The sequence below is a fragment of the Nerophis ophidion genome, linkage group LG20 (genome assembly GCF_033978795.1).
Source record: "Nerophis ophidion isolate RoL-2023_Sa linkage group LG20, RoL_Noph_v1.0, whole genome shotgun sequence".
Classification (NCBI taxonomy): Eukaryota; Metazoa; Chordata; class Actinopteri; order Syngnathiformes; family Syngnathidae; genus Nerophis; species Nerophis ophidion.
The window spans coordinates 33,206,597-33,234,247 of NC_084630.1; the positions used below are offsets into that span (position 1 = coordinate 33,206,597).

Sequence of the window (27,651 nt, forward strand, 5' to 3'; positions counted from 1 at the left end):
ATAAAATAATTCTAAATTTTTACAGAAATAAATTGTTAAAAATACTGTGTTATATAGAAACATATTTTTTATTAAAATATTCATTTTAGAATACTTGTAAAAATACTTTAAAATGTGTTAAATTCTATGTAGTAAATACTTAATGTATTTTATATTAAAGCAGCATAGACGATTAAAACTGATTAATTATACTGCATACTAAACAAAAATATTACAATGACTGCAGCACTTTGCAAGAATATAACATTTTTCGGGTGCTAAAAGAAAATGGTGACCCTTATATGTGCAATAACAGTTTATAAATTTTAAAAAGTGTTCATTATCATCATTTATTTTATATGTAGTAATTTAATAAGAGTATATTAATTTGTAGTATAGTATGCAGTATTCACAACACACCGGCACTATATGATAAACCATCGAATGTGATGCCTTAATTAGAAAAACTATAAGAGAAACACTAAACAGTTCATCTTCGTTAAAAATGAATTTGGAAAAAAAATAGTACAATGTTTTGTCAAACGTAAATCAAATGCAACTTAATTGATTGTAATAAAGAATGTGATTGCAAACAAGAGACAAAAAAAGAACAAAATTAAAAAAAAAAATTGGTAAATGACAGAACAAATAAGATTTGTTGGTTTCACATTTGTATTTCTGCTGCATTATTTGGCGTTTTGAAGAATATTGTATTGGCCTTTTTTCTTTAATCGGTATCGGCTTATTTTTTTAACAATTACATCACAACTACATCAGCAGATAAAATATCCACACAGGATACCAGTATTTAGTATTTTTAATAAATACATAATAAATAATTAGTGAATTAGATCAAAATAACCACTGCTTAAGCGCCAGGCCTTTTGTCCTGTAGGAGAAAAGTTCTCTTTTTGCTAGAGCCCAATTATATCCAATTATATGTCCTGAATTATTTTTCTAACTACTTAAAACCTTGTACAGCTGCTTACCTGTTAAATCTAAGTTCTTGTCCTTGCCATTCCCATTTTGTTTGTTTTCGCTGCTGGAGCAATGGATTTCGACAAGCCTCCGTCCGCAACAAAGGAACGTGAACTAAACAAAGGAACGCGGCAAGTTGCATGTCGTACGACTTAAAAAAGTCGCCACCTTATCGCAGGGCCAACACAGAGAGACAACATTCACATTCACACACTAGAACCAATTTAGTGTTGCCAATCAGCTTATCCACAGGTGCATGTCCTTGGAGGTGGGAAGAAGCCGGAGGAAGCCGTAAGGAACCCACGCAGTCACAGGGAGAACATGCATACTCCACACAGAAAGACCCTGAGCCCGGGAATCAAACTTGGGACCTTCTAACAGCGCTAACTACTGTGACACCCTGTTGCTATTTTTTTTTTTTTTTTTAAGTCCCATAATTTTAAAACAATGTCGCTACTGGTCCGACGTGTCGTAATTTTTTTTTTAACTACTTAAAGCCTTTTACTGCAAATGAACATTAGCTCCAAATATTTTAATAATCGGGATTTGCCACTTGGAAAAAAACATTAATCAATCTGTAATTTACATTAATATTTTTAATTCTCAGTAGCATATATACTATAGTATTAGCATAATATAATCCAGGGGTCACCAACACGGTGCCCGTGGGCACCTGGTAGCCTGTGAGGACCAGATGAGTAGCCCGCTGGCCTGTTCTAAAAATAGCTCAAATAGCAGCACTTACCAGTGAGCTGCCTCTATATTTTTAAATGTTATTTATTTACTAGCAAGCTTGTCTCGCTTTGCTCGAACATTTTTAATTCTAAGAGAGACACAACTCAAATAGAATTTGAAAATCCAAGAAAGTATTTTAAAGGGGAACATTATCAGCAGACCTATGTAAGCGTCAATATATACCTTGATGGTGCAGAAAAAAGACCATTTATTTTTTTAACCGATTTCCGAACTCTAAATGGGTGAATTTTGGCGAATTAAACGCCTTTCTGTTTATCGCTCTGGAAGCGATGACGTCAGAATGTGACGTCGCCGAGGTAATACACCCGCCATTTTCATTTTCAACACATTACAAACACCGGGTCTCAGCTCTGTTATTTTCCGTTTTTTTGACTATTTTTTGGGAACCTTGGAGACATCATGCCTCGACGGTGTGTTGTCGGAGGGTGTAACAACACTAACAGGGAGGGATTCAAGTTGCACCACTGGCCAGAAGATGCTAAAGTGTCTGCCGCCAGACCCCCATTGAATGTACCGGAGTGTCTCCACATTTGACCGGCGGTGCTAAAGCAGACATGGCACAGAGATGTATGGATAACCTGCAGATGCATTTGCAATGATAGTCAACGAAATCACAAAGGTGAGTTTTGTTGATGTTGACTGCCAGCTAATTGATGCTAACATGCTACGCTAATCGATGCTAACATGCTATTTACCGGCGGTGCTAAAGCAGACATGGCACAGAGATGTATGGATAACCTGCAGATGCATTTGCAATTATATTACGTTTCCTTCCACCCACATTTAATGCGAAAAAAACACTTACCAATCGACGGATTTAAGTTGCTCCAGTGTCAAAAGATGCGAAAGTCCTGATCGTTTGGTCCGCACATTTTACCGGCGATGCTGACGCAGCTATTTGGCCATGCTATGGCTATGAATAGTGTCAATAGCTTCAGTTTCTTCTTCAATATTTTCATACTCCAACCATCTGTTTAAATACATGCGTAATCTGTTGAATCGTTTAAGTCGCTGAAATCCGAGTCTGAATCCGAGCTAATGTCACTATATCTTGCTGTGGTATTCCCATTGTTTGTTTACATTGGCAGCACTGTGTGACGTCACAGGGAAATGGCCAGTGTCTTCGCAAAGACCGAAAATAAGGCACTTTAAAGCTTTATTTAGGGATATTCCGAGACCGGTAAAATTTTGAAAAAAACTTTGAATAATACAACAAGCCACTGGGAACCGATTTTTGTTTTTAACCCTTTTGAAATTGTGATAATGTTCCCCTTTAAAGATTTGGTCTTCACTTGTGTAAATAAATTCATTTATTTTTTTACTTGGCTTCTCATTACTTTCAGAAAGACAATTTTAGAGAAAAAATAAAACCTTAAAAAATGATTTTAGGATTTTCAAACACATATACCTTTATACCTTTTAAATTCCTTCCACTTCTTTCCTGACAATTTAAATATATGTTCAATCAATTTTATTTTTTTTATTGTAAAGAATAATAAATTCATTTTAATTTAATTCTTCATTTTAGCTTCTGTTTTTTCGACGAAGAATATTTGTGAAATATTTCTTCAAACTTATTAAAATTTAAAAAAGTTATTCTGGCAAATCTAGAAAATCTGTGGTATCAAATTTAAATCTTATTTCAAAGTCTTTTGAATTTCTTTAAAATTTTTTGTTCTGGAAAATCTAGAAGAAATAATGATTTGTCTTTGTTAGAAATATAGCTTGGTCCAATTTGTTATATATTCTAACAAAGTGCAGATTGGATTTTAACCTATTTAAAACATGTCATCAAAATTCTAAAATTAGCCTTAATCAGGAAAAATTACTAATGATGTTCCATAAATTATTATTTTTTTTTTTTTCAAAAATATTCCAATTAGCTAGTTTTTCTCTTCTTTTTTTCGGTTGAATTTTGAATTTTAAAGAGTCGAAATTGAAGATAAACTATGTTTCAAAATTTAATTTGAATTTTTTTCCTGTTTTCTCCTCTTTTAAACCGTTCAATTAAGTGTTTTTTTTCATCATTTATTCTCTACAAAAAAACTTCCGTACAAGGAAAAAAAATGTACGACGGAATGACAAACAGAAATACCCATTTTTTTTATATATATAGATTTATTTACTAAAGGTAAATTGAGAAAATTGGCTATTTCTGGCAATTTATTTAAGTGTGTATCAAACTGGTAGCCCTTCGCATTAATCAGTACACAAGAAGTAGCGCTTGGGTTCAAAAAGGTTGGTGACCCCTGATATAATCCATGTTGCATGGGTCTATGACTTCCAAAATGTTAGTGCAATGGACATGCACCTGGGGATAGGTCGATTGGCAACACTAAAAATTGGCCCTTGTGTGTGTGAATGTTGTCTGTCTGTCTGTGTTGGCCCTGTGACGATGTAGCGACTTGTCCAGGGTGTACCCCGCCTTCCGCCCGATTGTAGCTGAGTTAGGCTCCAGCGCCCCCCGCGACCCCGAAGGGAATAAGCGGTAGAAAATGGATGGATGGGTTCTGGGGACTTGTCCAGGGTGTACGCCGCCTTCCGCACGAATGCGGCTGAGATAGGCTCCAGCACCCACTGCAAACCCAAAAGTGACAATCGGTAGAAAATGAATGGATGGATGAGTTGCTTTCATGTAGGGCTGGGTGATATATCGATATACTCGATATATGGCGGGTTTTTCTCTGTGCGATATAGAAAATGACTATATCGTAATATTCGAGTATACGTTCTCACGCAGTTGCTTTTAGCTGCGGGCATTACAATACAGGTTCTTCCAAATCCTTCTTGTGTCTTCTTCTCACAGACAGCAAGCGCACAAGCTTACATACGTCACATATGTCACATCATACGTCACATACGTATAGGCCCTCGCGGAGCAGGGAGGTAGCAGACTGGGTAACGTTAGCTGTGATGCTAGCGAAGCTGTGCGAGTGGTAATACGAGAGAAAGAAGGTGCGAATGAAGGAAGAATTAATTCCCAAGAAAAACAGCAGGGGGTCCATCGTCTGGCGGTGGTTCGGCTTCAAGCGGGAAGATGTCGAACAGACAACTTTAATTTGTCAAGTGTGGGGCACAAGCGTTGCTAACAAAAGTAGCATTACAGCTAATTTGTAGCTTAATTTGAAAAGTCACCTGCTAATAACTTTAATAAAAACAGTTTTGGTCAATTGACTTAGTTGTGATTTCCTTCTCTGCATGAAAGTTTAAAAGTAGCATATATTAATGCAGTATGAAGAAGAATGTTTTAATGTAGACACATAGAATCCTCATACTGCTGTGATTATATGCATCAAGTGTTCATTCAAGGCTAAGGAAAAATATGGAGATATATATCGTGTATTGCAAATATGGTCTAAAAATATCGAGATATTAAAAAGAGGCCATATCGCCCATTCCTACTTTCATGTCATTGATACTTAATTTGTGTAGTTTTTGTCTCGAGCTTGCCACCACATTTTTCATTACAATCCATTAAAAGGTAAGTTTGATTTATGTTTGATCAATGAATAATCCTACCGGATTCTTTAAATATATTCTAATAAAGATTAAATGTCTCTTGTTGCTCTTGTAGTTTTTCGAATCAAATTTGACGGGTTGTTACGTACTGTAACAAATTGTTTCATTTTATTTTAAATAAAAGTGCAGCCCCCCTTTTTGTATGATATTAATAACTTTTATAATATTGAACAAGTTTACACAAAATGTGTCAAAATGTATGAGAAAATGCATTTAAAAATTTTACAACTAAATGTGTGTGAGTGTGAGTGTTGTCTGTCTGTGTTGGCCCTGCGATGAGGTGGCGACTTGTCCAGGGTGTACCCCGCCTTCCGCCCGATTGTAGCTGAGATAGGCGCTAGCGCCCCCCGCGACCCCGAAAGGGAATAAGCGGTAGAAAATGGATGGATGGATGGACAACTAAATGCGGCATTATTACATGATGAGGTGAAAAATTATCACATACTGCACCGTTATTACATAATGCTTTATTACAGCCCCCTTATGTTAAAGGGGAACATTATCACCAGACCTATGTAAGCGTCAATATATACCTTGATGGTGCAGACAAAAGACCATATATTTTTTTAACCGATTTCCGAACTCTAAGTGGGTGAATTTTGGCGAATTAAACGCCTTTCTGTTTATTGCTCTGGTGGCGATGACGTCAGAATGTGACGTCACCGAGGTAATACAGCCGCCATTTTCATTTTCTACACATTACACACACGGGTCTCAGCTCTGTTATTTTCCCTTTTTTCGACTATTTTTTGGAACCTTGGAGACATCATGCTTCGTCTGTGTGTTGTCGGAGGGTGTAACAACACTAACAGGGAGGGATTCAAGTTGCACCGAAGATGCAAAAGTGTCTGCCACCAGACCCCCATTGAATGTACTGTAGTGTCTTCACATTTGACCAGCGATGACAGACATGACACAGAGATGTATGGATAACCTGCAGATGCATTTGCAACGATACGAAATCACAAAGGTGAGTTTTCCTGTTGACTTATGTGCTAATCAGTCATATTTGGTTGCGGCGTGATTGCCAGCTAATCGATGCTAACATGCTACGCTAATCGATGCTAACATGCTATTCACCGGCGATGACAGACATGGCACAGAGATGTATGGATAACCCGCAGATGCATTTGCAATGATAAAGTCAATGAAATCACAAAGGTGAGTTTTGTTGATGTTGACTTATGTGCTAATCAGACATATTTGGTCGCGGCGTGACTGCCAGCTAATCGATGCTAACATGCTACGCTAATCGAAGCTAACATGCTATTTACCGGCGGTACTGAAGCAGACATGGCACAGAGATGTATGGATAACCTGCAGATGCATTTGCAACTATATTACGTTTCCTTCCACCCACATTTAATGCGAAAAAAACACTTACCAATCGACGGATTTAAGTTGCTCCATTATCACAAAATGCGAAAGTCCTGATCGTTTGGTCCGCACATTTTACCGGCGATGCTAACGCAGCTATTCGGCCATGCTATGGCTATGAATAGCGTCAATAGCTATTCGCTCAATAGCTTCAGTTTCTTCTTCAATATTTTCATACTCCAACCATCTGTTTAAATACATGCGTAATCTGTTGAATCGCTTAAGTCGCTGAAATCTGAGTCTGAATCCGAGCTAATGTCACTATATCATGCTGTGGTATTCCCATTGTTTGTTTACATTGGCAGCACTATGTGACGTCACAGGGAAATGGATAGTGGTTTCGAAGATAGCGAAAATAAGGCACTTTAAAGCTTTATTTAGGGATATTATATCATATTCCGTGACCGGTAAAATTTTGAAAAAAATTCCAAAAAATACAACAAGCCACTGGGAACTGATTTTTATCGTTTTTAACCCTTTTGATATTGTGATAATGTTCCCCTTTAACAGCAGTTATAGATAATTAAAATGAAATCAGCATAATTATATGCCAGTATTACAATAACATGATAAAGATATACCGGCACTTTTACTTTGGACTTTAGCTTTACAAATGCCATGTCATCTTTTAGTTTTTTTTCTTGTCTATTTGTGGAGTTTTTCATTCATTTATTCGAGTAGCCGGACCGCTTTGTAATTAATCGTGGAACGGTACTATTTGAGCAAAGCCTGCTGTTTAAGGGAGTATGATACTGACATGTGAGAGTTGTACAGATGGAAGACTTACTGTAGCTGGGAGATTTCCATTTTCATGTCTTCACACTGGATGTTCCTCTCCCGAAGAGCCTGCAGGTTAGAGCTCAGCGTGCTCTCACTTTCCGCCATCTGCTCCCGGGCCAGCTCGTTCTCCATCTGCAGGAACTGGAACCCACACAATGCACCGATTCGCTTGATTAACATATACACAAACTTTGCATGGGACTGCAATTGAACGCTTTCAGCTACTCTATCAGCTGACCTCATTCATCTCCCTCACGCCGCTGAGCTGTGCGCAGACATCCTGCAGCTGCTGGATCTGCAAGCTCTGCTCCTGTGTGAGCGCATGCAGCCTGCTGAACTGTTCCTCGCTCTCACACAGAGTCTGACTGAGAACCTCAACCCTCTGCTCTGCTTGCTGCAGAGATGACACCAACCTGTATGTCAGAAAAGACAAAAATTCAGACAAGTAAATAAAATAAATATGCTTAAAAGGCAATTGAATATATTAGATGGGGCCAATAAGACGCAGTGCTTCGTCAGCTGTGTGTTGTGTGCCATGTCTTATGTGCAACTTTCTGTGCACACGACATACAGCAGTGGTTCTCAACCTTTTTTCAGTGATGTACCCCCTGTGAATTTTTTTTAATTCAAGTACCCCCTAATCAGAGCAAAGCATTTTTGGTTGAAAAAAAGATAAAGAAGTAAAATACAGCACTATGTCATCAGTTTATGATTTATTAAATTGTATAACAGTTCAAAATATTGCTCATTTGTAGTGGTCTTTCTTGAACTATTTGGAAAAAAGGTGTACAAATAATTAAAAACTTGTTGAAAAATAAACAAGTGATTCAATTATAAATAAAGTTTTCTACACATAGAAGCAATCATCAACTTAAAGTGCCCTCTTTGGGGATTGTAATAGAGATCCATCTGTATTCACCAACTTAATTCTAAACATTTCTTCACAGAAAAATAAATATTTACATCAATATTTATGGAACATGTCGACAAAAAATCTAGCTGTCAACACTGAATATTGCATTGTTGTATTTTTTTCCACAGTTTATGAACTTACATTCATATTTTGTTGAAGTATTATTCAATAAATATATTTATTAAGGATTTTTGAATTGTTGCTATTTTTAGATTTTTTTTTATTAAATCTCACGTACCCCTGGCATACCTTTAAGAACCCCCAGGGGTGCGCGTACCCACATTTGAGAACCACTGATATACAGTATAAACCTTTTTTTATGGCTGTTAATTAGTTCCGGACACAATTGCAATTAATTAATTTCTGTGAAGTAAGAATCATTCATGATAAATCAAATATTTTCATAGCAAAAACTGTTTATTAGTGTTTTATTACGTTTTTCAGCATTATAAGAGCCCTCTCTACATGAAATAACCCTCTTAAGTCACATTTCACACTCTTTAAATCCAATATAGTAATGCTGCCCGAGGCTCAACCAATCAGTGGCCACGATACTGAAAAGTGCGCTCTGATCGGTTTGATCTCCTTCTGAGGCCATTACAAAGTCATCTTTATTGTCAATTTGTCAACATAGACTGGACATATAGGATAATCGAATTACTGTACTAAAAAAAAAGATTACTACTGAAGAATAGATATGTTTAGTTTATTTAGCCATCTTTATGCTTAAAATGCTTAGTTTAAAACAAAAAAATGTTTTAATACGCATGTCTTGATTTCAGCACGGTGGCCCAGGGGTTAGTGCATGTGCCTCTCAATAGAAAAGCCTGAGTAGTTCAATCCCGGGCTCGGGATCTTTGTGTGGAGTTTGCATGTTCTCCCCGTGACTGCGTGGGTTCCCTCCGGGTACTCCGGCTTTCTCCCACCTCCAAAGACATGCACCTGGGGATAGGCCCCTCCCACCTCCAAAGACATGTAGGTTGATTGGCAAAACTGAATGGTCCCTTGAGTGTGAATGTTGTCTGTCTATCTGTGTTGGCCCTGCGATGAGGTGGCGACTTGTCCAGGGTGTATAGCGCCTTCTGCCTGAATGCAGCTGAAATAGGCTCCAGCACCCCCCGCCAAGCGGTAGGTAATGGATGGATGGATATCTTAATGTCGTAAAGCCACAATATTTGAAGCAAAACAATGTCAACTTGAGTCTAAGCACAGCAATAATATTGCAAACAAGAATGAACATTTAATCAAAATACATTTTCAAACCTATAAAAAAACTTTAGGATAGAGTTTCTTAATTCAAACCTACAGTATATATAATTCAATTTGCCGGAATCATATTACAAGCCCCAAAATGAATTAATACATGTATTTATTTATTAATTTAACACTTATAACAATAATGTTAGAATACTAACATACTTGGTTATATTTGAAAATAAGAATTAGGCCATCTATTGTTACATAATTTTTTTTAAAAGTATAAAATAAATACAGTAAATAAAATGGCGAATCCATGCTTGTATGCAGGTTTAAATCGCATGTATACGTAAATTATATGTAAAAGCAGTTTCTAAAGATATAGTCGCAAATCCGGATCATATCAGGATTGCAAATTCTTACTCATGTTCATACTCTTACCCTAACTTTCTCATCACATCTTGTTAGGGACCGCAATGTCCCTTTGGGGCAGAGGACCCTATTGTATCTGTAAGGTTTAATTATTATTCTTTATTATTATTCTGCACCTTCGCGCTGTAATTTGACCCCCTTAACATGCTTCAAAACTCACCAAACTTTACACACACATCGGTATGGCAAACATTGCCATCGAATAAAATAACCAAACCCCAAAAATCTAAATTGCGCTCTAGCGCCCCCTAGGAAAAAACACTGACAAAACTGCTTGTAACTTCCTTTAGGAATGCCATACAGACATGAAACAAAAACCTCTATATAGGTCTAACTTATACCTAGATTTCATACAATCAGTTTCTTCAGCAAAAATCAACAGAAAGTTGGCAAAAAAACATTCAAAACAACATTTTCCTAAAAAATGTATTTTTTGCCTCTTTGAGCTGTAATTTGACCCCCTTAAAGTGCTTCAAAACTCACCAAACTGGACACACACATCAACACTGGCGAAAATTGCAATCTTATAAAAAAACCAAACCCAAAACTCTACAATGCGCGCTAGCGCCCCTTAGGAATAAAACACAGACAAAACTGCATCTAGGAAGAAAACACAGACAAAACTGCTTGTAACTTCCGGTAGGAATGTCGGAGAGACATGAAACAAAAACCCCTATGTAGGTCTCACTTAGACCTACATTTTAATAATTGACATCCTTCAGCAAAAATCAACAGGAAGTTGGCAATTACCCCTTTAAAACAAAAGTTTTGTAAAAACCTGTCACCTTTTTTCAAACATTATGGGTAACGGAAAGAAGCAGCAGTGTGACCCCAGGATGCAGGGAAGGTAGGTAACGTGAAGGTAAAGATATGTTGAATGGGTAAAGGCAGGAAACACCAGCAAAAGTCGGTCCTGTCCATCACTGCTTGCAGCTTTAATTGTAACTTGTTTTTGTATGGTAATGTTTTCTTTTTGTGTAACAATGATTTCCCACTCCCCCTAAATTTCATCGCAAGTCATTCAAGCCTGAAGTCAGGTCACTTACTGCTCTGCCATGTCCTGGGCCTGGCTTGCGTCGCTTTGTGCCTGCAACAATCTGCAACAACAGCAAGACTTGTTACGACTAACTGCGTTTGCTTTTATACATTCAACACTGAAGAGTCTATCATTGCAGCTGTGAGACAATCGCCAGGTCCTAGCAGGACATACTTGGACGTCTCTTCAGCAAGCGTGTGCTCCAGGAAGGTGTGCGCGGCCAACGTGGAGGACAAGGTTGCCGACATCTCTGTCACCTTTCTTTCCAACTGAGCGCTGTCCTCCTCATGCTCTGTTAGCTTCTGACGCAGCACGCCCATCTCTGGAGGTAAAATAAGGAAAATAATAAATTAAAAAGGGAGTATCACCTTATACTGTATACTTCCGGTATACTTTACCTGAGGTTAAGATTGTAACCTGCAGATTCAAATCATCAATCTGTACTTCGGCAGCTTGGAGATTTAATCGAGTTTGAATCAGCTCATCCTCCAACTGTAGAACAACATTTTTATTTAGGAAAATTATCAGCATCACATGAGTACTGTAGAAAAACTGTTTGCTTGTCCATTCACTGCTAATCTTCTGTGTTAATGCAATTTCTTTACATTGCAAATTGTTTACAGGAGGTCAGATTTTTACTAGTATTGTGCAAGGCAAAGATGAGTGAGCGCGCTGCGGGTTTGTGACTTCCGGATTATTTTGAGAAGGGCTGTACAATAATATTAGGAATTATAACATCACACGGATATAATCCGATAACATTAAGAAAATAGCTACGATAACTTAGTTTTTTCTTTAATGATCCAATTAGACAATATTAATTATTTATTTATTTACAGAAATACCTAGTTTTCTATTACGTAATTATTGATTTTGTTATTATCAGAGTCCGTTCTGCAAAAAGGTAAACCCTAGAAGCACAGTTTATGGACAGGGACCCACAGTTAAAATATAAATCATCATATAATATACAAACTACACTACAGTAGAATTCCTTTCAAAATCTACCCACCAAATACCCATTTACAAATTCACACCAACCTACCAACAGGTTGACATTTATAAAAAAGGAATCTTTAAATCTACCAAATCAGTCTCAATATCCATTCATTCATCCATTTTCTACCGCTTGTCCCTTTCGAGGTCGCAGGGGGTCAACGCTGATGAGAGCGGCGCTGAGAAATCCAAACCCGGTCTGAAGAAGACCCAAAACATTCTTGCCACCAATAAATGCCTTCATCACCGTTCATCTTTTAAATAATTAATATTCGATCTTTGATTCAGTTACAATAGCAGAATCAATGTCAGCACACGACTCCTCGCTCTGTGCCATTGTTGTTTGAATCAAACAGACCCTTCGGCGCTACGTCACATCTATGAAATCCCGCCCGGCGATCCTGATTGGTTCCTTATTTTTTGCTATCGGGAAGGAGTTTGCAAATGCTTAAGAGCCCAGATCATTGTGTTGAGCTGTGGCGAGAGTCAGGTTACAAATTGGCACAATCAACCACGGATGCATTTCAGCTGTGCGTGTCAGCCTTCAATAATGAAAACAGGCGTTTAGAAAAAAAAATAAAAAATTAGGCCAAACGCAAAAATTGAGGGCACATTTTAACATGTGTAAATAAACCTTGATTAAGCAAAAATATTGCTCTGGCCAGGCTGCACCAAATAATAGTATAAATCCATTTAATAAAGTCAAAATACAAATAAGGCAACAAGAGAAGTATCCCACTCTTCTCTTTTGTAAAGTAAATTTGTACAGCATAAAATTATATATATATATATATATTATTTTTTTAAAGCAAAAATAAAACATTTTTTTGATTACTCAATTAATCAAAATAGACATTCGATAGAATACTTGATTACTAAAATATTCGATCGCTGCAGCGCTACATAGTTCGTTGTAGGAAGGTTAGGGTGAACAAATCCGGCACTCCCATTTAAAATTCCCCCTGAGCGCACAGTATAAACTATCTTGTGCTTGGTCGTGTAGGACTTCTTTACTCCTTCAGAGGAAGAAATCCTTTAAACCGCCCACACCAAATGCACTGCAAAACTCTGCAAGGAAGAAGAATATTGCCAGCTTCAACAAATCAAACTTCACTAGTTACCCTGAAATGCAGAAAAGTTGTTCACCGTTCCTACTGCCACTACTTCCTAAAAAAAGCAAAAAGCCTGTCAAAGGCAACCCTACAGCCAAAGAGATTTGCTAAAAACCAAACAAACAGAAGTAGCCTCAGCATTCCCCGCACCATCGGCGTTACTCGGCAGCTCAGGTGAGGGATGTCAGTGGAGACGCGTAGCCATTCTTCATTTGAGTTCCACAAGCAAATGTCCAAGCAGGCTAAACTGTCAATCATCATGGATGCCAACACACGTAACAGAAAAGCAGCCAGAACCACTGGATTTCTTCCCCCAGCAAAAAGACACCACTGCAAGCGGCCCAAAGATAAAACAATACAGCCAAACCAGTGCCAAAGTCCTGCTGATTTTAACAGTGGTGGGTCATCAGGGCCAGCAAGGCCTTCTCTGCTGGCCTAACATAACCAGAATTCATGATCATAATAAAAGATAAAAGTAATTTTTAATTTACTTTCCCGAAATATCTAAAAATATTCATATTCTCTTCATGTCATATTATGCTCCTTCCAGTGCTGTTGATTTTAGGTTAGAGTCTTTGTCCAATCAGAATTCAGCTTATGTTACCATGCTGAACGAAATCTGCCCCTGGCCTCCAGAATCATCAATGCGGGCGTCCGTGCACTGTCAGTGAACGGGCACATACAGTTGATAGATAGTTGCGATAGCCAATCAGATCACGAGTTGTTGTCAGTAAGACCTTCTAGCTAGACCAGGGGTGGCCAACTAGTCAGAGACTAAGAGCCACTTTTTTTTCGGTGTTACTGCAAAGAGCCACATCATACACATGGGTACACATGAACATCATATTTTAATCATGTATGCACGCATACACAGACCTCTGCTCAGCCAGATCTAATGAAAATAACCACACCAACATGATAATATCAGTAATTTTCAACAGTTAACATTGTGTGTCTCACACACACATACTCTCAGTTCAAGCAAGTCCACAAACAATAATAGAATAATTTTCAATAACATCTTTCTCTTACTATGCTGCTTAGTGAGACTTCTGGCAATCCTTATCTTGAACAATCCTCTTCAAATCTGGCTTGTATTCTGTTGTTGCCACTCTAAGCAATTCTTTCAAATGAGTGTCAGTCAGAACAGATCGATGCTTTGATTTCACATGTTTCAGGGTAGAAAACACAAACTCGCATACGTACGTTGACCCAAACATGGACAGTATCTTAAGCGCAGCTCGTTTGATGTTGGGGTATTTTTGAAATTGGTACACTTTTCCAGAACTCAACGGTCCCTTCCCTTAAAACAGCTTTCAATTGATCCTCCTCACAAAGGTCGATCATCTCCAACTCAGCCGCAGCCTCATCTGTGACGAGCGGGGCTCTCAAACAGTCTGTCTCCGCATTAAATGGGTCGACGAGGAACGTAATCTGTGGTCTTTTCAGTTGCAGATCACAGAACCGGGTCATAAAGCTTTCGTGCAGGTTTGCAACCAGTGTTGCATATCTGTCTCTTTTCTTTTTCGGGGCGGCGCTGGTGACTTGCCCACTGGCTTTTAGCAGAGTATGAAAATGTGTTAAATCTCCCTTTTAAATATGCGCCTCGAACAGCTTTAGTTTTTTGACAAACGCAAACACACTTTGCACCATGTCAGGCAGCATTTTTAACTTACCCTGCAGTGTCAGGTTCAGTCTGTCCAAGTGACACAGCATGTCGACTGAAAATGCCAGATCCATAATCCACTCGAGGTCTGAGAGCACAGGATAGTCCTTGTCCTTCTCTTCCATGAACAGTTTCACAGCATCCAAAAGCTCAAAGAAGCGAGAGAATACCTTGCTTTTTGACAGCCACCTCACAGTGCAGTGCAGCGGCAGGTCACCTGGAAGCCCGTGGTCCAGCTCAGTAATGAGATTCCTGAATTGCCTGTGGTTAAGCGCATGTGTGCGGATGTAGTTGACCATTTCCATCACTGGCTTCATGACGTTGTTTAAATTCAATGATTTAGACACGAGTTGCTCCCTGTGGATGAGGCAGTGGAAATTCCAAAAGTCGGGAAATGTCTGATCAGCTTTGCACAGCCCCACAAGCCCGTTCACGGATCCGATCATGGCTGGCGCTCCATCCGTGGATATTGCAGTTAGTTTTGGTATGGGCAGATTTGCTTTTGCAAACGCAGCCATCATTGCTTCTTTCACATCTATGCCACGGGTTCTGTCTTTTAATGTCACAATATCAAGGAGTTCTTCTTTGATCATACATTCATTTGACACAGACCGTGCAAATATTGCCAACTGAGGCTTGTCTTGTATGTCACAACTCTCATCCAATGCCACACTAAAATACTCACATGCTTGAAGGTCAGAGTGCAACTGTGATTCAACAGCTGTATTAATATCCGATATTCTGCGTTCAATACTGTGGCGGGAAAGTTGAACGTCTGATACGCTCCGTTTTAGTTTGTCGTCTCCAGGAGCCAAGATTTCAAAGGCGTCAATGAGGCATTTTTTAATGAAGTCCCCTTCGTTGTATGGCTTTTTAGCCCGTGCTATGTTCCAAGCCAGCTGATATGATGCAAGCGTTACGGTCTCCGAGTGTTTCGTAAATTTTTGGAAAAACTGCACCTGCTTTTCTGCCTGGCTTTTCAAAGCGACCAACTTGTTCCTGCGAAGTTCAGTCCCTTTTGGAAATTCCTGTTCGATGTTAGGGTGGAGTGAGCTGAAGTGACGCTGAATATTTGAAGCTTTGAAATGCGCTAATGCTCCTTGACACATAAGGCATATCGGCTTGCCATTACGTTTAACAAAAAACTATAAACTCTCCCACTATGGCAAAAACGTCCTGTGTTCTTCTTCATATTTTCGTTTGACTGTGCTTTTTTCCCTACCATTTCAAGGGGTAACTTGACGGAAATTGTTTACAACACAAATGATGTCACACCAAAGATTCTCTCGGCGCTCGTTTGACGTCACCCAAACAGGCTTACATGGTCAGTGTGCCATCTAGCTGTAGGAGGAGTTAATAACAGCACCAGCCAAGCATTTTTGACGCATGTCATGTGACAGCTCATGAAGAGCCGCATGAAACTAGTTAAAGAGCCGCATGAGGCTCGCGAGCCGCGGGTTGGCCAGGCCTGAGCTAGACTAACGTTGAACGTGACATTTACGCATCCTGTGGTTGGATACTCACTTGGGAGTCTCAAGCGAGTATCCAACCACAAGTTGTGAAAACACAGAAAACTCAACGGTACTCACTTTTCCCACAAAGGAGGAGTGGAAAATGTTGATTAGGTGGCAGATATATATTTGCAAGGCCATTTTCAAAACGAGTACTTAAGAGGAACTAGATCTTGTGAGACGAGGTCAGCAGACAACGGAAACTATCCTGGCGGTGAAACAGTTTGCCCGCCACTTTCACACGAATCAACCGACTACAACGGTACCACTGGCTTATACGGCGTTGAACGGGTGCTACAAATTGTGGGTTCAAATATTTTATTTCTTAATTTTTTCAGGTTTCATTTGTTTTATACAATTATCTTAATTTTGAAAATACCACATGAGATATGTTTGAATTGCTGAAGCGGGTTTATTGAATGTTAAATGTGCCGTTTTGTACACTGTTGAGGGATTTCAATCCACAGTACTGTGCAAGTGTGTTTTTGTAGAAGTATTTCCAGTTGTGTCCATGCGGTGACATAAATTACGGTATTTTGAGAGGTTAAAGGCCTACTGAAATGAGATGTTCTTATTTAAACGGGGATAGCAGGTCCATTCTATGTGTCATACTTGATCACTTCGCGATATTGCCATATTTTTGCTGAAAGGATTTAGTAGAGAACATTGACGATAAAGTTCGCAACTTTTGGTCGCTAATAAAAAAGCCTTGCCTGTACCGGAAGTAGCAGACGATGTGCGCGTGACGTCACGGGTTGTGGAGCTCCTCACATCAATCAATCAATCAATGTTCATTTATATAGCCCTAAATCACTAGTGTCTCAAAGGGCTGCACAAACCACAACACAAACCACTACGACATCATCGGTAGGCCACATCCTCACATTGTTTACAATCATGGCCACCAGCAGTGAGAGCGATTCAGACCAAGAAAGCGAAGATTTCCCCATTAATTTGAGCGATGATGAAAGATTCGTGGATGAGGAATGTTGGAGTGAAGGAGTAGAAAAATAAATAAATAAAAAGACAGGGCAGTGGGAGCGATTCAGATGTTTACTAGGATAATTCTGGAAAATCCCTTATCTGCTTTTTGTGTTACTACTGTTGTAGTGAGATTAGACTGTCGTACCTGAAAGTCGGAGGGGTGTGGCCACGGGTGTGGTGACCGCCAGTGTCTCAGAGGTAAGCCACGCAGCTGCCTCTTTGACAGCTGCAGGAAGAACGACGCAAGCTCCACTCATGTCTACGGTAAGAGCTGACTTATTACCACAATTTTCTCACTGAAACCTGCCGGTTGACATGTGGTCGGGAACCATGTTCGCTTGACCGCTCTGTTCCATAGTAAAGCTTCACCTTCGGGAATGTTAACAAGGAAACACCGGCTGTGTTTGTGTTGCTAAAGGCAGCTGCAATACACCGCTTCCCACCTACATTGTTCTTCTTTGACGTCTCCATTATTAATTGAACAAATTGCAAAAGATTCACCAACACAGATTTCCAGAATACTGTGTAATTATGCGATTAAAGCAGACTCCTTATAGCTGGGATCAGGCTGGAAAAAAATGTCCGCTACAATCCAAGATGTCACGCGCACGCGTCATCGTACACATCATCATACCGACGTTTTCAACGGGATACTTCGCGTGAAATTTAAAATTGCAATTTAGTAAACTACCCCGGCCGTATTGGCATGTGTTGCAATGTTAATATTTCATTATTGATATATAAACTATCAGACTGCGTGGTCGGTAGTAGTGGCTTTCTGTAGGCCTTTAAGTCGGACTAAGCAGGACATCACTAAAGGCCTAGGTGAGAAACGCACGGCCCGCCACTGGATTTTAATGTATGTGATGTTAACCCTACCTCAGCAGAGAGGTCATATTTGGTAGATAGTAGAGATGTCCGATAATATCAGGCTGCCGATACTATCGACCGAAAAATGCTTTTAAATGTAATATCGGAAATTATTAAAAGCTATACAGAGTGGTACACGGACGAAGGGAGAAGTACAGAGCGCCAATAAACCCTAAAAGGCACTGCCTTTGCGTGCCGGCCCAATCACATAATATCTACGACATTTCACACACTCACGTGAATGCAATGCATACTTGGTCAACAGCCATACAGGTCACATTGAGGGTGGCCCTATAAACAACTTTAACACTGTTAGAAATATGCGCCACACTTTGAACCCACACCAAACCCCATCCATCTATCCATCCATTTTCTACCTCTTATTCCCTTTCTGGGCCACTGGTGCCTATCTCAGCTACAATCGGGCGGAATGCGGAGTACACTCTGGACAAGTCGCCACCTCATCGCAAGGCCCCACACCAAACATGAATGACAAACACATTTCGGGAGAACATCCGCACCGTAACACAACATAAACACAACAGAACAAATACCCAGAACCCCTTGCAGCACTAACACTTCCGGAAAGCTACAATATACACCCCCGCCTCCCAACCCCGCCCACCTCAACCTCCTCATTCTCTCAGGGAGAGCATGTCCCAAATTCCAAGCTGCTGTTTTGAGGCATGTTAGAAGAAAAAAAATTCCACTTTGTGACTTCGATAATAAATATGGCAGTGCCATGTTGGCATTTTTTTCCATAACTTGAGTTGATTTATTTTGGAAAAACCTTGTTACATTGTTTAATGCATCCAGCGGGGCATCACAACAAAATGAGGCATAATAATGTGTTAATTCCACGACTGTATGTATTGGTAGATATCGGAATCGGTAATTAAGAGTTGGACAATATGGGATATCGGCAAAAAAGCCCTTATCGGACATCTCTAGTAGATAGGGCAACTCTACAGGTATAGTTTATCATATCTACCTTTGTTTGAGTCTCTTAACTCCAGAAGCGCACAAACAGGTAAAATCTACATTTGAAAAACTACATACAAAATAGGTCCTGGGTTATATGAAAAAATAATTATTGTGCATTTGTTATTTTGAATGTTTCTACTTTATGAGTATCATGAAACATGTCAGATTTTGTAAAGAACTAAGAGGAGCGATTGCGCAACATTAAAGGGGAACATTATCACAATTTCAAAAGGGTTAAAAACAATAAAAATCAGTTCCCAGGGGCTTGTTGTATTTTTTGAAGTTTTTTTCAAGATTTTACCGGTCTCGGAATATCCCTAAATAAAGCTTTAAAGTGCCTTATTTTCGCTCTCTGCGAAGACACTGGCCATTTCCCTGTGACGTCACACAGTGCTGCCAATGTAAACAAACAATGGGAATACCACAGCAAGATATAGTGACATTAGCTCGGATTCAAACTTGGATTTGAGCGACTTAAGCGATTCAACAGATTAAGCATGTATTTAAACAGATGGTTGGAGTATGAAAATATTGAAGAAGAAACTGAAGCTATTGAGCGAATAGCTATTGACGCTATTCATAGCCATAGCATGGCCGAATAGCTGCGTTAGCATCGCCGGTAAAATGTGCGGACCAAACGATCAGGACTTCCGCATCTTTTGACACTGGAGCAACTTAAATCCGTCGATTGGTAAGTGTTTTTTTCGCATTAAATGTGGGTGGGAGGAAACGTGATATAGTTGCAAATGCATCTGCAGGTTATCCATACATCTCTGTGCCATGTCTGCTTTAGCACCGCCGGTAAATAGCATGTTAGCATAGCATGTTAGCATCGATTAGCTGGCAGTCAACATCAACAAAACTCACCTTTGTGATTTCGTTGACTATCGTTGCAAATGCATCTGCAGGTTATCCATACATCTCTGTGCCATGTCTGTCTTAGCATCGCATGTCAAATGTGCAAACACTTTGGTACATTCAATGGGGGTCTGGCGGCAGATTTCTTGCCAGTGGTGCAACTTGAATCCCTCCCTGTTAGTGTTGTTACACCCTCCGACAACACACCGACGAGGCATGATGTCTCCAAGGTTCCAAAAAATAGTCCAAAAAACGGAATATAACAGAGCTGAGATCCGGTGTTTGTAATGTGTTGAAAATGAAAAGGGCGGGTGTGTTACCTCGGTGACGTCACATTCTGACGTCATCGCTTCCAGCGCGATTAACAGAAAGGCGTTTAATTCGCCAAAATTCACCCATTTAGAGTTCGGAAATCGGTTAAAAAAATATATGGTCTTTTTTCTGCACCATCAAGGTATATATTGACGCTTACATAGGTCTGGTGACAATGTTCCCCTTTAATGACTACTGGAGTGCAATCGTGTCGTGCTCTGGCCTACCTCTTCCAATAATGCCAAAGGATAAGCGCACTAACAGGAGCCAAACTGTGAGCGACCACCTGTACTGTGACTGTTAAATGTTGAGTGAATGGCTGACCTGTTCTTTGTCCTCCAGAGCTCGGTCTCGTGCCAACATGTAATCGTCTCTCTCTCGCAAAGCATCCGCCGCCTTCTGGTTGAGCTTCATCAAGACGGGTGCTGTCCTGTGCACGAGGTTCCTGACGTCGTGCAGCTGTCAACAACAACAACAACATGATTGCAGGAGAAACCATGAGACGCCAGCAGTGCTGCATTTGCAGAAAAGGCCCAGGGTGCTCTCTGAAAGATGGGTGTCAGCCCATTTGCAGGAGAACCTCGGTGGGGTTTGGTTGACTTGAGTTCAAATATGAATGCTTCACAAATCAAAGACACAAGCAGGCAGATATGACAAATGTGTAAGAGGAAATGTGTTGTCTCTCTGCTCAGATCTCTTCCTTTGCCTTTCTGTGTGCTCTATATTACTTTCAGAACGTTTCTTGAAATCTAACCTAATAAATACATCAGAATTTCAGTTTAGTTCAGTTTCAGTTCATTTCGAACATGCATACGATACAATGTAATGCATCACGTTTCCAGTTGTTTCATTACAACTGGAAAGGAGTAGGAAGAAGCAAGGCTAATTTAATCCTACCCCTTTTCATACCATAGCAATTTTATCTACTTCCCTAATTCTCTGTAATAGAACAGTGAATAAATATTAAACAAATATTAAATACGTAAATAATCTTTATCTTAGAAAGTAAAATACAAAAATATCCACACATCACAAGCAGATTAAAGTTAAAGTACCAAGGATTGTCACACACACACTAGATGTGGTGAAATTTGTCCTCAGCATTCGACCCATCCTCTTGTTCACCCCCTGGGAAGTGAGGGGAACAGTGAGCAGCAGCGTTGGCCGCGTCCGGGAATCATTTTTGGCTATATAAACCCAAATTCCAACTCTTGATGCTGAGTGCCAAGCAGGGAGGTAATGGGTCCCATTTTTATAGTCTTTGGTATGACTTGGCCGGGGTTTGAACTCACGACCTACCGATCTCAGGGCGGAAACACTAACCACGAGGCCACTGAGCAGGTTAGCAGATGAGATGTGTTGTGACTGTATGGATTGTTCTTGCTAGCTTCAGCTTCGTAGTCAAGTCGGTCTTGTCAAGTGGCTGTCTCGACATTGTTTAGTTCAGGTTGAGGTCATCTTTATTTAACCTAATAAATTTTCCTTCTCCTCAGAATGGCAGCAATTCACTCACATTTATCTCAATTTCCATGATATTCCGCGTTTACCCGCTCATTTTGTTTTATTGGTAAATTCTGTGATTCCGTCCACTGCAGAAATCATATTGTCTTGCTTTTTGATGAGTTTAGTGATTACGGATAAGCCATACTAGCACTGTGTCAAATGAAAAGCACCAACCATTGTAAGATCTCAAACTTCAAGTAGACGTGGTTTTTGTTGCACTCAAACGCTCACTCATCCGTTACACCTTTAAAAGCTCAGGAATTTGCCTGCACGTTGCGTAGCCCATTAATCCTTTTTGCCCGGTTTAATTATTTTTATGGCCGTGAAAAGCAAACATTGAAATAAAAACTTAATTAACGGCCTACTGAAATTAGATTTTCTTATTTAAACGTGGATAGCAGGTCCATTCTATGTGTCATACTTGATCATTTCGCTATATTGCCATATTTTTGCTGAAAGGATTTAGTAGAGAATAGCCACGATAAAGTTTGCAACTTTTGGTCACTAATAAAAAAGCCTTGCCTTTACCGGAAGTAGCAGACGATGTGCGCGTGACGTCATGGGTTGTAGAGCTCCTCACATCTGAACATTGTTTATAATCATAGCCTCCAGCAGCAAGAGCTATTCGGACCGAGAAAGTGACAATTTCCCCTTTAAGTTGTGCGAGGATGAAAGACTCGTGGATGAGGAAAGTTAGAGTGAGGCACTAGAAGAAAGAAAAAGCGACAGCTCCAGGCGGCGGCAGTGGTAGCGTTTCAGATGTAATTAGACACATTTACTAGGATAATTCTGGAAAATCCCTTATCTGCTTATTGTTTTACTGAGATTCTAAAGTCATACCTGAAAGTCAGACGGCTGCGGTGAACGCCAGTGTTTCAGAGAGAAGCCAATGGAGGAGCCAAGATCACAGATGCCTTTTTGACAGCTACAGGAGGAGGTCCCATAATCCACTGAAGTCTCTGGTAAGAGCTGACTTAATATCACAATTTTCCCATCCATAAACTTGCTGGTTGACGTAGAGAAACATGTTCGCTTGACCGCTCTGTGTTAAAGCTTCACATAAAAGAAACACCGGTTGTGTCTTGGTGCTAAAGGCAGCTGCAATCCACCGCTTTCCACCAACAGCATTCTTCTTTATAGTCTCCATTATTAATTGAACAAATTGCAAAAGATTCAGCAACACAGATGTCCAAAATACTGTATAATTATGTGATGAAAAGAGACGACTTTTAGCCGGGTGTGGTGCTGGGCTAATATGTCCGCTACAACCCGAGACGTCACGCGCACGCGTCATCATTCCGCGACATTTTCAACAAGAAACTCCGCGGGAAGTTTAAAATAGTAATCAAGTAAACAAAACCGGCCGTATTGACATGTGTTGCAATGTTAATATTTCATCATTGATATATAAACTATCAGACTGCGTGGTCGCTAGTAGTGGCTTTCAGTAGGTCTTTAATTGTCCAGCCCTAGTGTGTGACTTGCATGTGTGTTTTTGCAGCAAGTCAGAGAGTGACAGCTAGCTGACAGTTCGTCACTAACTGTCACACAAAGAAAAATTTATCAATCGAACCCATTGATAGTTGCTATATTATGTATATATTTTCTATTAAAAGTCACATAGTCCAATGATCACTGTCCAATTCAAATGATTGAACAAATTAGTACCAAGATGTTAAAGCGTGGTCCTCTTCTGAGGTGGTCACACTCACGAGAAAACAATGTGCATTTTGATTTTTGGTGATTGATTCTGAGTAGCATTACAGCCCTTTTATACTCATCTAACATTATGTTTCCTGGTGTCTCAATTGAAGCGATCAGAATAGATATGATAGATTTCTAGAAGTTTTAGCCTTTTGTTAGGTGAAGTGAAGTGAATTATATTTATATAGCGCTTTTTCTCTAGTGACTCAAAGCGCTTTACATAGTGAAACCCAATACCTAAGTTACATTCAAACCAGTGTGGGTGGCACTGGGAGCAGGTGGGTAAAGTGTCTTGCCCAAGGACACAACGGCAGTGACTAGGATGGCAGAAGCGGGAATCGAACCTGCAACCCTCAAGTTGCTGGCACGGCCACTCTACCAACCGAGCTAAACCGCCCCAAGGAGGATGCAGTGTGGTATACACTGCATCCAAAAGTCTAGTGCAATATAATATTTTACCTTCTTGGGGCGCTGAACTTATTTCAGACTCATAGGCAATTAAGAACTAAAGTACTTACTCTAAGTTGAAGGGAAAATATGCAGAAAGCCAGATTTGACAGGAAATGCCAACATTTAAGTGTTGTGCAACACAAAGTGTGTATCCTGGATTAAAGTGCGCAGAGAATGACACGCAGCCAGAATCAGCGCAGTTGTGCACCTTTTTTCACTTATGCACACGGGAAAATTGGGCCTTAAAGGCCTACTGAAAGCCACTACTAGCCAACATGCAGTCTGATAGTTTATATATCAATGATGAAATATTAACATTGCAACACATGCCAATACGGCCTTTTTAGTTTACTAAATTGCAATTTTAAATTTCCCAGGAGTTTTTTCTTGAAAACGTTGCGTAATGATGACGTGTACGCGTGACTGCACGGGCTGGTAGGAAATATGAGCGCTGCACACACACACACAGCTAAAAGTCGTCTGCTTTAACGGCATAATTACACAGTATTTTGGAGATTTGTGTTGCTGAATCTTTTGCAATTTGTTCAATTAATATAGGAGAAGTCAAAGTAGAAAGATGGAGTTGGGAAACTTTGGCCTTTAGCCACACAAACACACGGTGATTCCTTGTTTAAAATTCCTATAGGTGAAACTTTACTTTGTATCAGAGTGCAGTCAAGCGAACATGGATCCCTACCGAATGTCAACCAGCAGGTTTCGGTGAGAAAATTGTGGTAAAAAGTCGCTTCTTACCGGAGATCAGCTGAGCTTGCCCCGTCCATAAAGCTGCCGTCGACTTCGCTGAGACATTGGCGTCAAGACAACCGTGGACAAACCCCTCCGACTATCAGGTACTGTTAAACTCACTAAAACACTAGCAACACAATAGAAAGATAAGGGATTTCCCAGAATTGTCCTAGTAAATGTGTCTAAAAACATCTGAATCTGTGCCAATGCAATCGCGGTTTTTTTTTACTTTTTTTTTTTTTTCCCTAGTCCGTCGCTATCAATATCCTCAGACACGAATCTTTCATCCTTACTCAAATAAATGGGGGAAATTGTCGGTTTCTCGGTGCGAATAGCTGTTTTTGTTGGAGGCTCCCATTAGAAACAATGTGAATATGTGAGGAGCCATCAACATGCGACGTCATCATCTGCGACTTCCGGTAGAGGCAAGGCTTTTCTGTTAGCACCAAAAGTTGCCAACTTTATTGTGGATGTTCTCTACTAAATCCTTTCAGCAAAAATATGGCAATATCGCGAAATGATCAAGTATGACACATAGAATGGACCTGCCATCCCCGTTTGAATAAGAAAATCTCATTTCAGTAGGCCTTTAAGTGCATATTTACTGCACGACCTTTGGTCCCATGACAACAATAACAGTGCGAATGTTAAGTGAACTACACCAGGGTTTGTTTGTTTTTTTAAATTGTTGGCCAGACCAGAGTACCAAACCAACTTTTCAACTTACTTCTTTCATCAAGCTGGACTGTTCCTGCATGGTTTGGCGTAGAAGATCTGAAGCAGAGTTTAGCGTTTCGATGTTGCACGTATTTAATGCAACCTGCAAAATTTAAGCACACAGGAATTAAGTGGACGTGTTCAGAAAAAACTGTGTTTAATTTGTGTGAGTCCTGTTTTTTTTCTTACCTGCTCAGGGAAGGTGTTGTTAAGGACGAGAAGTAGTTCTTGCTGAGAGCCGACGCTCCTCTGCAATGCCGCTATTTCGTCAGCACAGTGACTCCTCAGCTGTTCCACTGTACTGAGAGCCTGGACACACACAAACAAAACCGACACCTGTTTAATAACACCATCTGATAACATAACAATTACACAAGGCGACTCGGTAAAGAATCTGGATATTATCTAAGACCCAACTCTCTCGTTTGAGTCACACATCAAGAGTGTTACTAAAACGGCCTTCTTTCATCTCTGTAATATCGCTAAAATTTGTTCCATTTTGTCTACTAGCGACACTGCGATCATTATTCATGCGTTTGTTACGTCTGGTCTCGATTACTGTAACGGTACACAAAAATTTCGATTCAGCACATACCACGGTTTAGAGGTCACGTGTGGGTTCATTTTCGGTACAGTAAGAAAACAACAAAATATAAAATGTTTTGGTTATTTATTTACCAAATTTGTAAACGATGGCTTTATCTTTTTAACATTGGGAACACTAATAATTCTGCCCACGTTAATAAACATTAAACTGCTTCAAAACTTTTCTTCTACATATAAAAAGTGCAACATTAAACAGTTTCAAGTCAACTCATCATACTTAATTTATTACAGCATTTTGGAAGCCTTTATTTGATTTTTATTATGTAAATGTTATATTTTTTATCAACATGTGATAGCAGGGAACCTGCCCCTCAAAGCTTTTCTGTCCGTAAAACACACACACACACACACAGCAAAATGAGCTAACATTACGCTAAAAGCTAATTAGCCTTCACCTCAAGCCATAACTGCGAGCGAGCTGAGCTGCAGTTTAAGTTTCTAGAAGGTCAACGTGAGTGATGTTTGTAGTAGTTGATTAGGAAGTGTTTATTACCATTTGGGGAGAGTACGCTAAACACCTATCTGTTCGACGCTGAAGCATTTACTACATGCGCTCTGAATATGCACTGCTGATTTGCTGTTACCGCTATATCTGTAACCAATCAGATGGTTGTGTGGGTGGGACAGTGCTGGGTGCTGAGACAGAGACAGGAGAAGCAAAGCAGCTTGTTAAGACTTTAGCTTAAAAACTCGTTCGGTACACCCCTGTACCGAACCGAAACCCCCGAACCGAAACGGTTCAATACGTTCCGAAACGGTTCAATACAAATACACATCCTGTTACACCCCTATTGTAACGTATTATTTTGGGGTCTCCCTATGTCTAGCATTAAAAGATTACAGTTGGTACAAAATGCGTCTGCTAGACTTTTGACAAGAACAAGAAAGTTTGATCATATTACGCCTATACGGTATACACCTTTATATACCTGTACATATATACCTTTATATACCTGTACATATATACCTATACTGTATATACCTTTATATACCTGTACATATATACCTATACTGTATATACCTTTATATACCTGTACATATATACCTATACTGGCTCACCTGCATTGGTTTCCTGTGCATTGTGGCAGGGTACACAGTGGCCTGGACAGGTCGCAAAAAGCAAATACGAGCAAAAAAATTTAAATTGATCCCTATACTTTATCAAAAACAGATTTGTCCAATGATATCAAGGATTATCCATCGGTGGAGTTTCTAGACATCTTGGAAAAGAACAAAGGTCTACAACTTCTTTGTGTGTGGCTGAGTCAAGGAAATTGCTATCAAGACTCTCCCGGATAAATCGTACATCATTTAGCTCACGATTTAACTTTGCGTCTTGCGAGAACGCATCCACGTGAACAAAAGACAGCTGACACCCGTGACTGCATATCCATTTAACAAACAATTACTAAATCATATTTGTTTTTTGTCCTGTTGTCATATGAACTCTGACACATTTGTGTACAAAAAAACCACAAAGGGAGATGCAGAACCGGAAGTATCGGTTAAAAATGTAAACACAAGTAATAAAAAAGAAAATACTTCAATCGGAAATACTAATTGAGTAAAGTATATTAAACAAACCTTTAACTAAGTGATTACCGTATTTTTCGGAGTATAAGTCGGTCCGGAGTATAAGTCGCACCTGCCGAAAATGCATAATA

General features: G+C 39.7%; 1 protein-coding gene across 1 annotated transcript in view; it reads right to left on the reverse strand.

The window, feature by feature from the left end:
- The window catches only part of spag5 (sperm associated antigen 5), a 58,494-nt gene that overhangs the window by 10,811 nt on the left and 20,032 nt on the right, over positions 1-27,651 (reverse strand). The window contains exons 9-16 of the mRNA XM_061881023.1: positions 25,571-25,690; positions 25,392-25,484; positions 20,585-20,719; positions 11,366-11,459; positions 11,142-11,289; positions 10,978-11,028; positions 7,628-7,802; positions 7,397-7,530 (exon numbers count right to left, since the gene is read on the reverse strand). Of these exons, the coding sequence (XP_061737007.1) occupies positions 7,397-7,530; positions 7,628-7,802; positions 10,978-11,028; positions 11,142-11,289; positions 11,366-11,459; positions 20,585-20,719; positions 25,392-25,484; positions 25,571-25,690 (950 nt within the window). The remainder of the gene's footprint in view (positions 1-7,396; positions 7,531-7,627; positions 7,803-10,977; positions 11,029-11,141; positions 11,290-11,365; positions 11,460-20,584; positions 20,720-25,391; positions 25,485-25,570; positions 25,691-27,651) is intronic.